This window comes from Hesperophylax consimilis, chromosome 17 (genome assembly GCF_061612785.1).
Source record: "Hesperophylax consimilis isolate HC1 chromosome 17, BYU_Hcon_1.0, whole genome shotgun sequence".
NCBI lineage: Eukaryota > Metazoa > Arthropoda > Insecta > Trichoptera > Limnephilidae > Hesperophylax > Hesperophylax consimilis.
The window spans coordinates 19,963,624-19,979,799 of record NC_142852.1 but is presented as its reverse complement, the minus strand read 5'-3'; the positions used below and the strand labels follow the sequence as shown (position 1 = coordinate 19,979,799).

At 35.6% G+C, this 16,176-nt stretch overlaps 1 protein-coding gene across 1 annotated transcript; it reads left to right on the top strand.

Moving 5' to 3' along the window:
• The first annotated feature begins 2,825 nt into the window (after window positions 1-2,825).
• On the top strand, window positions 2,826-15,866 carry LOC149416170 (chymotrypsin-2-like). The gene is made up of 5 exons (XM_089641896.1): window positions 2,826-2,973; window positions 10,966-11,137; window positions 11,872-12,121; window positions 13,683-13,835; window positions 15,390-15,866. Exons 1-5 carry the CDS (start codon window positions 2,826-2,828, stop codon window positions 15,531-15,533), a joined length of 867 nt encoding a protein of 288 aa, XP_089498022.1. The 3' UTR covers window positions 15,534-15,866.
• Window positions 15,867-16,176: the final 310 nt, after the last annotated feature.

Here is a 16,176-nt window from a genome sequence, read left to right as displayed (position 1 = left end):
AATATTGTACTGGAAGAACTGCCTCACTGTTTATACCAAGAGCTACTTTAACTGATATTGAAAACATCAGTTTAAAAAAATGAAAAACTCTAAAAGCACAGGTATTGACAGTAAAAGAATGTTTGATTTAAACAGAAATATAAAAACTATTGGGCCAATAATTACTCATTTAATCAATAAGATAATAAAGCAAGCAAAAATTCCACAAAAATTTAAATGTAGCATTACTAGACCAATATTTAAAGGTGGAAAACACATTGAACTGGGAAATTATTGGCATATTAGTATACTACCTGCATTAGAAAAAAATCTCGAAAATTTTTTATCAAATAAATTAAATAATAATATTGAAAAATTCGCTATCATAGATCCGAATCAATATGGCTTTCAAAGAAAAAAAATAATGAAAAACGACTGCAAGATTTTTCCAACTACATAAATAATCAATTAAATAATAAATAACATGTTATTGTGTTATTTATCGATAACTCTAAAGCTTTTGACACAATTAACTAAAAAAACTGCTAGAAACCTTAGACAAAATTGGAATAAGAGGATATTTGTTAAATTTATTTAAAGATTATCTTAGAAATAGAAAAATATGTACAAAAATAAATAATGCTTTTAGTAAAACAAAGAATGTATCTGCAGGAGTTCCACAAGGTTCCATATTGGGACCTACACTATATATAATTTATGTAACTATAATGAAAAAAACTTTTCTCTTTTGTTAAACATTTTGTATTCGCAGATGATACGGCATTGGTCATATCACATAAAGATATAAAAAATGCAATTGAAATCATGCAAATTGACTTTAATCAACTTTGTAAATGGTCACATGATGCAGGATTATTAATAAATGCTAAAAAAATCAAAGTTATGCATAAAAGATCACCTAATACCAGATTTCAATTTAATCCTAATATTATTTCTCATAATTTTAATTGCATCCATAAAAATATCCCGACTAATTGAAAATGTGGAAGCTTAGAATTAGTAACTGAATATGTCTATATTGGTGTTACAGTAGATTGCTTTTTCAAGTGGGACAAACATATTAAAAAAACCTGTAAAAGACTCAGATCATTTGCTGGCAGAATGTACACATTAATTTTTTTCCTATCTTAAAATAATTTATATGTCAATGGCAGAATCTATTATAAGATATGGATTAACCATATGGGGAAATAATACTATAACCAATCTGAAACAAGTCCAAGTTGTACAAAACGCAATTGTAAAATTACTAGTCGTCCCTAATATTTTTAAACAGAGACATAATACACCGTTGCTGAGTGCCAAAATTTTACCTGTTAAGGCTATTCTATGGCAAAAAATCACAAGTCAGTATATATTTACCACGCAGCATAAAGAAAAATTAGAACATAAAAAACATTACTAGATTCACGCGCAATGACGGGTTAATAGTTCCGAAATTTGATAATAAATACAGACAGAGAACGTTTGAATACAACAAACCGAAGATTTTTAATTTATTACCTGACACTATAAAGCAATGTAAGTCTATGAATAAGGTTAAATATATGGTGAAAAATTGGCCATAAGAAAAAAAATGTTTACTTTCATATGTATGAAAAATTATATGAAAAAATATTGATTCTGTTGATATAAGATGTTAATTATAACTTATTAAAATGTATATGTAACTAAACTTTAAGCACCTGTTGACAAGCCAATTCAATTGGCTTAGCAGGACTTGTTTGTTGATATGTATAATAAGGTGGGTCATTTAAAAAAAAATGATAATTTTAGATTCTGTTAGTGATAAAAGGGTGCCAAATGGGTTCAAACCGACGTGTTTAAAATTTTTTAAATTTCTGATACGATCTTCTTCCTCCGGATTCACTTCAAAGTTTTGAAAATTTTCATTTTTAGAGGTATTTTCTAGTGTGTATAAAAGTTACTACGAATCTTTTATACTATATTTTTTGTAATATTCTATGGCAAATATGGTACGTATTTACGAATTCATTTACAAAAAATCCGAGTTTTGATTATTAGTGGCTCGAGGTGAGGGCGGGGGAAGCACCGATTGCACTAAGCGCAGCGACTCTGCGCAACCGACGTCGGAGTTTGGAGTCAGTATCGCTACGGCTCTTTGAGCGGTAGGTCACGTTGCACAAGTTTTCGCAATGGAACGTACTCGGAATGCGTTAAAAAGTCCCATATTTGGTGAAATTTGCGACGTTAAAGACAATGTTTTACCAACTTATTGTGATGTTATGAAGTTTTTTGAGTGGACCAGGCATCAAATAAAATTAAATCAAGAGACCAAACTAGAACCCGAATTTCAGCAATTAGAGTGTACTGTGACAGCACGAATTGAAGAAATATGGAGAAAGGCTTCTATTCCCATCGTTACACACTCGCGAGTAGCACGCATGTTGAGGTCATATCATTTTAAATGCAAAAACCTTCTTAAGTCACATCCTAAAATACCGGAGAAAAAAATGGAGGAATTCCGTCGCAGAAGTAAAGTGCTGTTTGATATTTCGTCTTGCAAATGCAAAGATTTCAGTACATGTGACTGTCCTAAGGATAAAAAAATACCTGTAAATGAACAGAGTTTCATTAGTGACCAACGTACTATACGAAAAATGATAATAGGAAATGTGGATACCGCTACAACAAAACGAATGAAAACTCCGTTGAAAAGAAAACTTCTGAAGCAAAAATCCTTGCGTACGTCTAAAAAGGAAAGCACAGGTAAGCCAACTACCTCTCTAATCGATATTTCCACGTCTTATGCATCAAATGAATCCGATTGCAATGATGTTTTCAAACCAAATGTTGTATCTCAAATGCCTCAGAAGCAGGCTGCGGTCACTATTGATTATTCTACACTGTCGAAAACTTGTGATAGATATGGAGTTTCGGATAGAGCAGCGGCAGCCATTGCCTCAGCAGTTCTGTATGACATCAAGTCTAATATTCCAGTTATTGACAAAAGTAAACTTCGCAGAGAACGAAAAAAAACAAGGGAAAATATTAAGGCAGAACACATAGTTGTTGTGCCTTAATATTTTCACACCCACATTATATTTTGATGGCCGGAAAGATAGAACATTTATTATCAGGAAATGGTGGGAGGCATTACAGAGAACTTATCATTGAAGAGCATATTTCAATGATAAAAGAGCCAGACTCAATATATTTGGGTTATATTGCACCAAACTCTGGCACGTCGAAAGTTATAGAAAGAACAATTGTCGATTATTTTTTAAAGGAAGAAATACCATTTGAACCATTAATGGCTATTGGATGTGACGGAACGAACGTGAACGTTGGAAAACATGGAGGTATAATACGTTTGCTTGAAAAACTAATTTGATAATTTGCTTGCTTCACATGAACGAGTTACCATTTCGTCATTTGTTCACACATCTTGACGGTAAGACATCTGGACCTCAAACATATTCAGGGACAATAGGACTAGCTTTAGAAAACTGTGAAAAAAAGCCTATTGTTCATTTTCAGAAAATTGACGGAGAGTTGCCTGAATTATTAACTAAAGACCTAAGTACAGATCAGTTTTATTTGTATAAAATCGTATCTGCAGTTACGGTGGGGGAATTACCTGAAGATTTAGGCCACAAATCTCCTGAAAAAATGTCTCATGCCAGATGGCTTACGCGTGCTAACCGAATTCTTCGTCTTTATGTTGCAACGGAAGCTCCTACAGAGAATCTTATTATTTTAGCAACGTACGTTGTTAAAGTTTATGCTCCGACTTGGTTCAGTATTAAAACTCATCCCACCTGTAAAGATGGAGCACGTCACCTATGGCAGCTAATTTCAGCGTCTAGATACTTATCCCCTGAACTAAAAACTATAATTGATCCAGTCCTAGAAAGAAACAGTTACTTCGCACACCCCGAAAATTTACTACTTGCAATGTTAACTGACCCTCACAAGCATACCCGGGAATTAGCTGCGCGTCGTGTTCTAAAAGCACGCAGTAAGAAACTAAGTAAAACAAGGCTGTTCCAACTTCCAAACATAAACCTCGATGCATCATATTACTACGACCTTATTAATTGGCAGCAAAATGTAACCGAACCCCGAAACTGAAAAATATATCGGGTGAAGAACTTCAATTATTTGTAGCAGAGGGGGGAGAAGGTAAATTGCCGCTTCTGCGTCTGCCATGTCATACTCAAGCAGTTAAAAGAGCTGTAAAGACTGTTACTGAAGCCTCGACTACTTTATGTTCGAAGTCTGCAAGAGAAGGTCTTATAAGGCAAAGATTGAGTCTAGCAAAATAATGCCGAAATTTGAGAGTAAGAAGGATTTTGCTGATATTTGAATAAACTGTCTTGAGGTAATGTTAATTATAATCATATATTTTTTTAATAAATATGTCAGAATATTCTCTCTAATTTGTGTTTTATTGAAAAAAAGTTCATTTTTAATTGTTTATCTAATATTTTTTAGAGATTTAACAAGGGTGGGTTTTTCTCTATTTTGTGAAATTTCAATCTCAATCCGGAGGAAGAAGATGATATCCAAATATTATTAAAAAAATTACGTGATTTAACATCTCCATTTAACACCCTTTTATCACTAACAGACAAACCAAAACAAGTTTTTTTTTTCCCCCATACAATCGTGACCCACCTTTGTATAAACTATTTATTCAATCTTTTTTTTTTATCTGTAGTAATCATTGAAGCCTTTTTCTTTTCATTTATAACCACATAAATCTAGCTGATGTGACTTAACGTTAATTTTTTCGTATTTCGTACAATTGTCCTTCCTCCATCTTCTTCCCCGTGTTAATTTTTAGTGGTGTTTTTAGTCACTTTAACTACCCCAAATCATGTTACGATATCTTCTCGAAACTTGTCAGGAATCTTGAACCTTTCTGCTCTTTCTCTCTGCGTTGTCTCTGCTAATATAACCCTTCTGTTGCAACCCTTTATAGTGATCTACACATTCATGCTCGAGGTTCGAAGGTTGCGCATCCGTTAAAATGTCATGTTAATAAACCTTGATTTTGGAATGATTCTAGCCAGTCTGTTCACCCGAAGATTCGATCGGAATATTTTCCAGGTCGATGTCATATTAATCACGCTTTCTCCTGTATCCGTTTTGTGATTGGTCTGAATTGGTATAAATTTTACTATTCATGTAAAACCCCCAAAAACGAGCGTTAACAAAGTAATAAATAATAAATAAATCACATTACTAACTGACTTGATTTACGATCGTTTGTCATTTTTTACTGCTTTCTCCGTGAAAGAAATGTGCATATAAATCCATATTTTTGATAACATGTTTATGTTCTTCAAAGCATCCAAGAAATGCGAATGATTAATGACGACCTTAATAATAATTTATGAGCCTACGAATAATGATGAAAGCTGTGCAATAAGTTCATTATTATATTTTAAAAAGCCTTTAATAAAAAATAAAACAAATTCGACACAGGAGGCTCAAAAAGGAAAAAATCCCTTAGGGCCTATTTCATAATGGAAATGATTTGTGAAGGATCTTTTTAGGGAAAGGAATGAGAGAATGTTCTGAGAAGGAAAAATGTATGGTCGGTTGGTAGGAATTTGGGGGTCAATGTGTCCAGGAGTGACTCCCATTGCATAGCAAGGCGATGGGTCGAAAGAAACCGGCTGGAGAGGTAACAATGTCTCCCTTAACTAGTCTCTCCCGGTCCAACCCGTAAGAGGTGAACCCGGCAACCCCTTTTCAATCACCAAACCCTGGTAGGGGTGTTGGTTGTCCAATTAATGGTTTCCTGGGCGATGGTACCCATCCCCACGATGATTTTCAAAAATAAATTCTAATTCTATTTTCGACGCATTTTCACTTGTTCATTTTTATTTATACAAATATTTTAGAATTTTAGAACTGGAATTTTTTTTATGACAATCTATTATTTTTAAGCAATTATTTTGTATCTTTATTATTTTTGAGTACTAATAAATAGATCAGATTTCCAGTAAGATCCAAGCATACTATTTTTCTAATAACGGAGCAATTAAATTAGTTTTGTAAATTAGATCTAGAGTATTTCGTGTCCAGGATGAACGCATGAAGATGAGCCAATGATGAATGTTAGTATGGGAATTGGTAGTGAGACAATGCAAGATAAAGATGTTGTAGGTCGTGTTTATTGGTGAGTCAGCATAATACATTGGTGAAGGTCATTGTGTTTATTGAGTCAGTTGCCGAGACGAGGAGATGATGTAGGACAGATGTTGAATACTCCGGTTGCTGCGATGATGTGGTGGTCAAGCGCGGGTCAGTGAGTCGACGCCGGGCGCTAGTGACCGGGACTCGATGAAGGTCAGGTACTGGCGAAGAACGTAGGTCTTCAGGCACTCCAGTGCTGACGAGACGGCCAAAGGTGCGATGGACCTTGTAGGCAGTTGAACGGGCGCGGTGTGACCAGTGAGGATGCTGCGTGTCCTCGTGGTGGTCATGATGCGTGGAAGAAGCGCTGGTCAGAGACGCTGGGACCAGGGCGCTTGTAATCCGTGTAGCGCTTGCCAGGGACGACGATCCGGACAAGGCGCTAGGTTGATGTCCCGGTAGAGTCCATGATGGTGCGGGCGAAGCCGGGTATATGTCCTTCGTGGAGGGGCACGGGGCCCCCCAGTGGTCACTCGTGTTGAGTGGAACGATGTGGAATGATGACTGACTGTTGACTGACTATGACTGACTGATGATGACTGACTGTTGACTGACTACTGACTTGAGGTGAAGAAGGATCGAAGCGTGATGCGGGGGGAACCGGCCATGGTGGCCGATTCCTCCATTACGCCGAGTCAGAGATCTCGAGTAGGATGATGTCGCGTGGGACTTGTTGACTGGAGTGATGTGGTATGAAGACCGATGATGACTGACTGATGTACTTCGGTCCTCCACCGCTTATATACCTGCTGATTCCTTTGTTGTCTGCCACGGGTTGGAGTAGCGTCTGGACTTCGAATCCGCAGGACCGCTGACTCGGTTGTTTAGCACATGCCGTCTGGTTTATGATTTTGATGACGGAGCGGTGACATAACCGCTACATTAGTAAGTCTACAATTATGGTGTTTAAAAGAGAGAGTTCGAAAAATGAATGCAATATAGTTGTAAATGATGAATACTTGGAGCAGGTGGATGAGTTTGTGTACTTGGAAAGTATTATGAGAGATGGGAAGGCTGACAGAGATATTGTTAATAGGGTAAATGCAGGAAAGGCCAATAATGCAGGATTGAAAGCGTTTGACGCTAACTAAAAATAAAGAAGCGACCCTAGCAGTTCATAATGAAGATGCTCTGAGGAACTAGTCATTAATCCCTTTGGCATCGGGCATAGTTGAGAATCACGCCAAACGCGCGCTTAACAAATGTGTACGGTTGAAATCTGTCACATGATAATAGGTGGCTTCTACGACCCGCTCGGCCGAGAAAAGATTTGCCGGCCGCTGTGTTTCCTCCCTCCTACAACATGGGTCTCTTCAAGAAATGTATTTAGTATGTCTTGTTAGTGTTCAATGAAATAAGATTTGTATCAAACCATTGTTTCAATGTGTTCATGCTATTATTTGCTTGTTCGTTTACTACATTCCATTCGATCCCATTCACTATGATAGCTGTGTCGGCATTTGAAATTATGTTTGGGTTAAGTGGTAGTTTGAAAATATCGTTGACATAAATTATAAATAGTAGGGGGACAAGGACTGTGCCTTGCGGTATCCCGAAATTACTTGTTAGTGGTAGACTAAGTGATTTGTTTATCTTGACTACTTGGTATCGTTCAAATAAATAACTTTTTATCCATTTTGGAGCTTTATCGTTTATCCCAACACAATTCAATTTTTTATTAAGATTATCAAAAAATACTATCGTAAAATATATATATATATATATATATAAATATAATATCATGAAATACTGTCGAATGTAAATACTATCTCTTCAAGACCCATGTGTATTCGTTCCCCTCCTCAAATGACATAGGCCCTGAGGGAAACTATTTTCCTCAGGGCCATGTAAAATAATTCAAATAATTTCCACACATTAGTTTAAATTGCCTCGAAAGTTAATTAATGCAAATTTTGGAAGCGTATATGAACCCACTTTCTGACATACAATCGAGCTGAAACTCAGCAGATAGACTCGTCGACGTAAGTGCATTCTTTAAACATTTGGTGGCAATCACAAACTGACGCGGACATATTCCCAACTCTCTGAAATTGGATGACATTACAGCAGATAATATATGAAATAAATGTCGGCCCTACCCAAAAGGCATTTGTCAAGGTGTAGAGTTCTCCACAAACTCCAGTTCCTGTGTAGGAATGTTCAACCCTCAGTCAAAGCATATTTTTTCTTCTTGTTTTGTACTTGAAAATAGATAGATCATAGTAAATCTTATTCTGTGTGTACATATTAATTTTATAATTTTTTTATCAACTTTAGAAATATGTTCCTTTCATTTAAGATTTGTGTACATATTAATTGTCTTATCTTTTTATCAACTTGAGAGATAAAAAGATTAGATTCCTTTCATTTAAGATTTGTGTACATATTAATTTTTAAATCTTTTTATCAACTTGAGAGGAATGTTCCTTTCATTTAAGATTTGAATCAATATTAATAATTCCGATATGCAATTATGTATTTTTTTTTTCTAGAACGAGATTGTAAAATTTAGATCATTACATATACGTGTATTGAATAGAATGTTCGTACATTATTATGCGAAATATCTTATTGGAGAACTTCATAATTCGTATTTGCGAACAATTAATTCTACCTTACTTACAAGTTATTGCACTAATACATAATTGTGTACATTTGAAATTAAAATAATATTAAAAATGAATTTGTGGATATTAGCAGATAACTTATTTTTACCTGTTGAAACTTAAAAAGACAAAGAAATATAAAAAGGTTCAACTGGGAATCGAACCCAGGATATCTTATCGGGATAACGTCTTTAAGCACTCGACAATTGGGGCATAATTAATATTCGTCATTTTTGTCGTTCTCATATTTCTAATTCATAATTACATAATTAAATATTCTCATATTTTTAATTCAATATTATCTTGCAACTTATAACCCAGATTGTACATTCTATCGTCTAGAAGTGAGAACTTTAGATCACATATTTTTTGGTTGTCCCTCTCTAAACAAATATCCTCTCTTCTATCAAGCCTTATCTAAAATTGCCTCCCCTCCATTCAACATCTCATCTCTTTTAAGTCTGATACTCCAATTTTCATTATGATTTTGAATTTTGCCTATTTAAATAAAATTTAAATTTAAATTCACCTTTCATTTCTCAATAATGAAAGCCAGAAATAATAGAAAAAAAGTAATAACTTGTTCTGTTTAATGTTTTTATGAAGATTTATTAGTATTATATTCTTCTTTAATAATATATTACATTGATGGGTTTAACCTTCAAAATTATTGAAAGTTTTTCCAATAAAAATTGTTTTTTTTTGTTATTTATATTTTCTTTTTCCTGTATTTGCTTGACTAGTGCACTTACAAATATTTGGTTTATTTGTTTTTGGTAATTTCTCGAAAAGATGTTCTGCGTAATAATAAAATGTAAAAGCTCTATGGGCAGTTGAATAAATAAATAAATACATTAAAATGCCTTCTTATAGGAAGCTGTGTTGAGGATATTTTTAAGGAAAGATCGGAGTGATCCTAGGTCTTGTAGGATGGATGGAACAAAGAATCATTTATGAGCCGAGCTGTTGAATACAAGAACCAGTCGTTAGAAGCGAAGATACATTTGACGGCCTCGCGATTAAATTGTGTTATTTAACAATTTACTCATTCAAAATAATATATAGTTTATTTGCGGCACTTTTTAGAGTGGAATATACTCTCTGGTGTAAGATCAACATTCACAACTGAAACGTTGTTTGGAATGGCTTCGGTCGTGTTTGGTGACCAGACCTGAATAGCTGAGTACTTGTCCACTTTCCTTTTCCCCATTTCCTTCTTCTCCTCACTACCATCAGCATCACAACATACCCCAATGGGGTCGCCAAAGTCTCGCTGACTCGAGACGGTTGGGAGCAGTTGTAAAACTTACAGATTTAAAAAAAACTATAAATTAGCTAATGTAAAAATATTAAAATATAAAATAGACATTATTCTCGTGTGACACATTTTATTTGAATTTAAGTGCGCCTGATTGCGCGTGAATTGATAAGGAAATTGAATATAAGGCTAACGTGGCTAGTTGCAAAATCATTAGTTTCTCATCAACTGTCGAGAAATGTTCAAGGTACTCTTTCTTTTCTCGACAACCGTCGTGGTTGCAGTTTTCGGTAAGTTAATTCAAAATTTTAACTGAATAATCAATCATTTTCGTCGTTTTGTTTTGATTTTTCAAAACGTTTTATTAAAATTGCCTTGGCAAGAAGTAATGTAGAAAACGTTTATACGACTGTACTGTCCCCATATTATAAAGCACACCAAATTACAATTGAGACAGTCCAACAAAAATTTTAAGGGTTCAGGGCCGTATAACGGCCTTCGCGGTGTACGGGTAAAGCTCTCGACTAGCAAGCTGGAGGTCGCGGGTTCATATCCCGACCAAAGTATATGTTATTGGATTATTTTCTGTTATTTCACAAATTGCTCATTTAAATAAAATATATACTGAATTAAGAAAAAAAGAACTCTCAGTATCTTCCTGGTGTAAGAGCATCATTTAGAATTGAAACGATGCTTGAAATAACTTTGCCCGTGTTTGGTGAGCAGATCTGAATAGCCAGGTACTTCCCCACCTTTTTCTTCCGCATCTTCTTCCCTTCAGCCTCATTAAGCATCACAATTGGGGATGCCATAGTCTCACTGGCTCCAGACGGCTGGGAGCAGTTGTAAGATTTATGCGACTTCAAAAAACTAAAAATGGGGCTAATATTAAAAAATATACGTAAAACTACAATGTATGTGTATTTTTAGCTGCACCCGCTGCTGACAATGAAATCCAATGGCGTGTGGTCGGAGGCACAGATGCTAAAGTAGATGAATTTCCCTACATGGCGTCCTTGAGGACAAAAAGTAACTCACATACATGCGGAGGCTCCATTGTAAACGCACACACCATCCTCACAGCTGCACATTGCGTTGACGGGTAAGCAAACGTTCTTATATATATATATGGACATGTCATATTTTTCGTTCTTATATTTATATATATTTTATATCTTATATGATCATATTAAAAAAATATAGTTGCCAAAAATATGGGGAAAAAATAGTTGCAAGATGATATTAAATCTCCTTAAGTTCTTCACCGATCGCTTTGAAATTTTGGCACAACGTTGCATTCAAATACGCGTGTGTTTTTATATACCCATATTATATAAAGGCCATGTCTCAGTGACTTGTGACACTTAAGAACTGTTTTTTTCCAAAACAATCAACATCTGTTGGACTTACAAACACGCGCTGTTTTATCTCCTGAGACACAGCAACGCGTGGCGGGGTAAAACTAGTATAATGATATGTTTAAAATTAAGGGTCCATCAATAAAATGTGTAAGTCACCAAATTTGAAATTGTTACAATCTCAGAAACACCGAAGTAGCTTTTTGGAGATTTTTTTACAGTAGCTGCACATAGGAAGCCCTAAGGAAAATAATTTCCTTCGGAGCCAATGACATCTTTAGGGATGCCGTGTGGATTTCATTTATTCAATAATATCAATTCATTTCACAATACTCACCCCATGAACCCGCTCCCCCCCCATGCTAAGTAACCAAACAGAGCGAATTACTTGTGGTGACCTATGGCAGAACGGTTCCCTTGGCGGCGGTGCCCGTAGCCGCCTCTCAAATTGTAAGTTTTTTTTCTTATTTTCCAATAGTTTCCAAGCTGATGAATTGACGATCGTCGTTGGAAGCATATACCTGAACTCCGGAGGTACCAAATACCTGATATCAAAAATCACCATCCACCCCGACTACAATCAAGGTCATAAATCGGCCAATGATATCGCCATCCTTACCACCAGCGAGCCTATCACCACCAGCACTAGCGTCGGCTTCATCGCTCTGCCTACCAGCTCTACTGGCGCTGGAGTCAAGGTCACGCTGACTGGATGGGGACTAATCGAAGTAAATATTGCTAAATATAGTACATGGATTTGCATTTGAAGGGTCTCGGGAAAAAAGAGCGAGATTTAAAAAATGCAAACGTTTGTATAATATAATTTCAACGTTTAAAATCCAGTACGTTAACTAACTAACGGCGGGCAGAGAGGACGGATCGCTAAACAACTCGGTCTTGTCACACATTACTTACTTCATTCACATACATACTCTTCTGTTATTCTGACTCTTGACATGGCCCCACTCGAGTATCTGATTCACTTGATCGTGCCTTGTCTTCGTCGGGCTTCCCCAACTTTTTCTACCATTCAAATTCGTGTCATATATTCTCTATACCCTCCCTTCTTCGTTCGTTTGCTCTATATGTCCAAATCTTCTAAGCGCAACTTTTATTTTGTGTACGACAAAGGTACAGACTGTAAGGACGTATTATTTCGGAGAATTTGACAATTCATGGAATTTAATCGTCCATTTTCGGGTTCTGTAAAAGTCTTATTCAAGTTCTGTTATTATTATATAATAGACTAGTTGATTGACAGAACTGAAATAAGAGCAGAACTTGATAAAACCTTTCACAGAACTTGAAAAACTTTTAAATTTGTCCTTAGTCTTATATCGAAATCAGTCCATCCAACTTTACTGCTATTTGCGGGGAGATCGAAAACCTCTTATGAAGATAATGTTAAAATTAACTGCTGCACCGGTGTAATTCCAATTGGTGCAATTCTTAAACTGCATGATTATGAATCTCAAATAATTAGTCAAATCGAGTAAAAATATATGCCGCCAACGGGAATTGAACCCGTGTCTTCTGATGTCCGGTCAGGTGCTCTGTATCCACCGAGCTATGTCGGCTTATTTCCAATCCGCCAAATGATTCAATATATACTAGTACCTCAATCAACAATTACTGCTTATTATATTTTTTCCACCTGTAAACAACCAACTTTATTTTTGTAGGAAAGGTTTTGTAAGTGTTAAATTTCTCACTAGATGGCGTCGAGACATATGATACTTTCATTTATTGGTGAAATATTGTTTACTTGTCAAATATTTTTTTTTATTATTGATAAACTAATGTTTATAAGACAAGGTTTTATGCATAGCATAAAGGATATCAAATAGTTATATGGTCTAATCATTAAATGAAATAATTATGAACCTCACTTAAAATTAGTATACATTTTTTTTAAAACGCGAGGATCTGTCGGAAACTCACAGTATTAGGTCATTTCCAACTAGTATTTGATAATATTAGGTAAATTTTTTTGTTAAATAGATGTGTTTACAATAATCCTCTTTCTTCCATCACAACTCACAGAGCAAGCAGGTTCCTGCAGGCCAACAGGGGGATCTGACCTGCGATCTGATCTGATCTGATCTGATCGGGATCTGGGATCTCACCCTTTTTAGTGTAGATATTTATAATCATTATCTGATTGCTCCGTTGTAAATAAAATTCAGTGTATATAATGAGTGTTTCTATTGAGCAGACCTGAAAAACTTAACAAATGATTTATTTTATTTTTGGTGTGGTGGCTTAAATGTTTTTTTTTTGTATTTTCAGACACCAGAAGCCAACAAACCAATCCCCAATACCCTCCAGAAGATCACCCTTCTCACCATCTCTGATGAAGACTGTAAAAACAAATCTACTAATGTCATCGTAGACGAAACTAACGTGTGCACACTCACCAAGGTTGGCGAGGGAGCTTGCAAAGTAAGCCATACATGTATACATTCTTTAGATGTTGGATGTTAGGTCTAGAGGTAATAGGACGGATGACTAATACAATATGTTCAAGTATATAACATCCCATAACAGGGCATATGGGTAAACGAGGATTGTTGAGGAGTGTCAGATGAAAAAATCGGTATGTCGTCAAATTGTTAATAGGTGCCAGATTGTGAATGTTTCGCTTAGGGGGGGGGGGGGTTGCTAAATAATAGATACAATATGTCTCATCCTGAAGGGAGAAAAATTCCCCAAGACCTGCGAGATTTTAAAATCTTCGGTATATTTTTGTAAATGTCGGCGGTTTCCGAAAATTTGGTTGGTTAAATATATATTTTTTAAGATTTTCAAATACTTTGGTAGATTTTCTGTGAAAATGTGTAGTTTTTTGATCAGGCAACTTAGTTTGGCATACACCCCTTGCTTAATTCGTATTCATACATTGTTTCATACATACTGTTTGATGCCTGAGGGGTAATTAAAAATGGATTGGTATTAAATTAAAAAAAAGAAGGTCAATCCATCGTTATTATCACCAGGAAAGAGAGGAGAGAGGAAAAGAAGCCTTCACCTTTGGATGACGTTGGTTTCTAGTAGAGTCTTGTTGGTTTTGCGAACATTCCACATAACTATTACTTCCTTATACAATCACCATTAAGGTTGAAAAAGTATTTTGTTAGCTTGATCGTACCGTGTCTTCTTTAGGCGTCCCCAACTTTATCTATCATACTCTTTATACTACTATATACGTGAAATATTCTCCTTATACTACATTCTTTGTTCATTCGCTCATGTCCAGACGATAAAATCATCCCTTTCTTAATCATACTCTCTACGCTTTTCACCACATGTCCACCTCAGGGATCTCATTTCCACAGCATTCAGACTACTTTCATCATTCTTCTGCCAGTTCCATGCCTCACTGCCATACTTCAGGATAGGTACCAGCCCTTTATCGTGGACTACTGCTTCGCTGCTTTGGACATTTATTTCTTTAATAGGGTTTCCTGCATTTACCCTTCTTTCAATATCCTTATCAGCGTTTCCATCTCTCCTAAACATAATTCCTAAATCCATCCATGTTCTCCAATTATTCCTAATTCACAACTATATTGCACACTGTTTTCTTACTCTCTCTTTCAAGCACCATGACGTGAGACTTAATTTCACTAGTTTTAAATCACTCTTTATACATACATGGTTCATCCTAGACACCAGAGACTGTAGATCTTTCATGATGTCAGAAATCAGCGCCGCGTCATCACGCATACTTTCAGATTACTTAATTCCAAGCCCAATCCCATCTCTTCAAATTGTTCAACATACTTCTCAAACCAACAAATTCATTCACCTGCTCCATGTATTCGTCAATCAGTTTCATCATCAAATAGTTAAACTTCAATGGTTTAATTGATTAAATAGACGAATTCTCCCAATTTTTATTCCAACATCTTATGTTGTACATTTGTAATACGCTATATGTTAAAATGCTTTGAATGATACACTGTTTTTACAAAAAAATCTATTTTCATAATCTAGGGAGACTCCGGTGGACCACTCGCCGATGGAAATGTGTTGGTCGGTATCGTCTCCAGAGGAAAACCTTGCGCCAAGGGTTATCCTGATGTTTACGTCAGGGTCAGCTCCTACTTATCCTGGATTAAGAACAACATTCAGTCTTAATAATTTTTCTAATATTTATCACAGCTGACGGTTTCACTTGGAATGCAGACATTTAAATGAATTATTTTATTTACAGGGTACACATATATTGTCAATAGACGTCTCTTCAAATTTAGTTTATCATTAAAAGAACAATATAAGAATCCTCTTTAACCTCAGCAACCAGTTTGTTTAATCGTCAATTTAGTAGATTCCTATCAATTCCTATTTTATTTATTTATTCAAACACCATAAAATGGCTTTTACAATACAGTTATAATCGAGTTATAAGTGTAAAGTTGTAAACAGGATAATAATAAGTGCACCAGAAGTACATTGATATGATAGAGCAAATCCAGAAGAATTTTCCTCAGGTATGTCTATATGCGGAAGCATGGAACCTATCCTAGGTTCATGCACCATATCGACTTTCTTGAGGAAACTATTTCTGTGAGTCTGGAAACTAGGCGGAAAGCAAGTCTAGCTATTATGTCTTTCAAAATTTGGAACAATTATATCGATAAGCCATTCCTCTTGGGATGCTATGATTTATATGTACCAGACCACTACAGCCGAAGTCGATACCATGACTATTCAGACTACCAAAAGGCAAAACCGACGTCCTGGTAAAGCATAGCATGACGAGGGGAGTGGTGCTGTTGAA

What these genes read in the sequence shown, in the direction of transcription:
- LOC149416170 (XM_089641896.1), top strand. Translation starts at nt 2,826, where the DNA reads ATGCCTCAGAAGCAGGCTGCGGTCACTATTGATTATTCTACACTGTCG. An exon ending in TATTCCAGTTATTGACAAAA is followed by an intron (nt 2,974 to 10,965) that starts GTAAACTTCGCA and finishes GTGTATTTTTAG; the next exon opens with CTGCACCCGCTGCTGACAAT. An exon ending in GCTGCACATTGCGTTGACGG is followed by an intron (nt 11,138 to 11,871) that starts GTAAGCAAACGT and finishes ATTTTCCAATAG; the next exon opens with TTTCCAAGCTGATGAATTGA.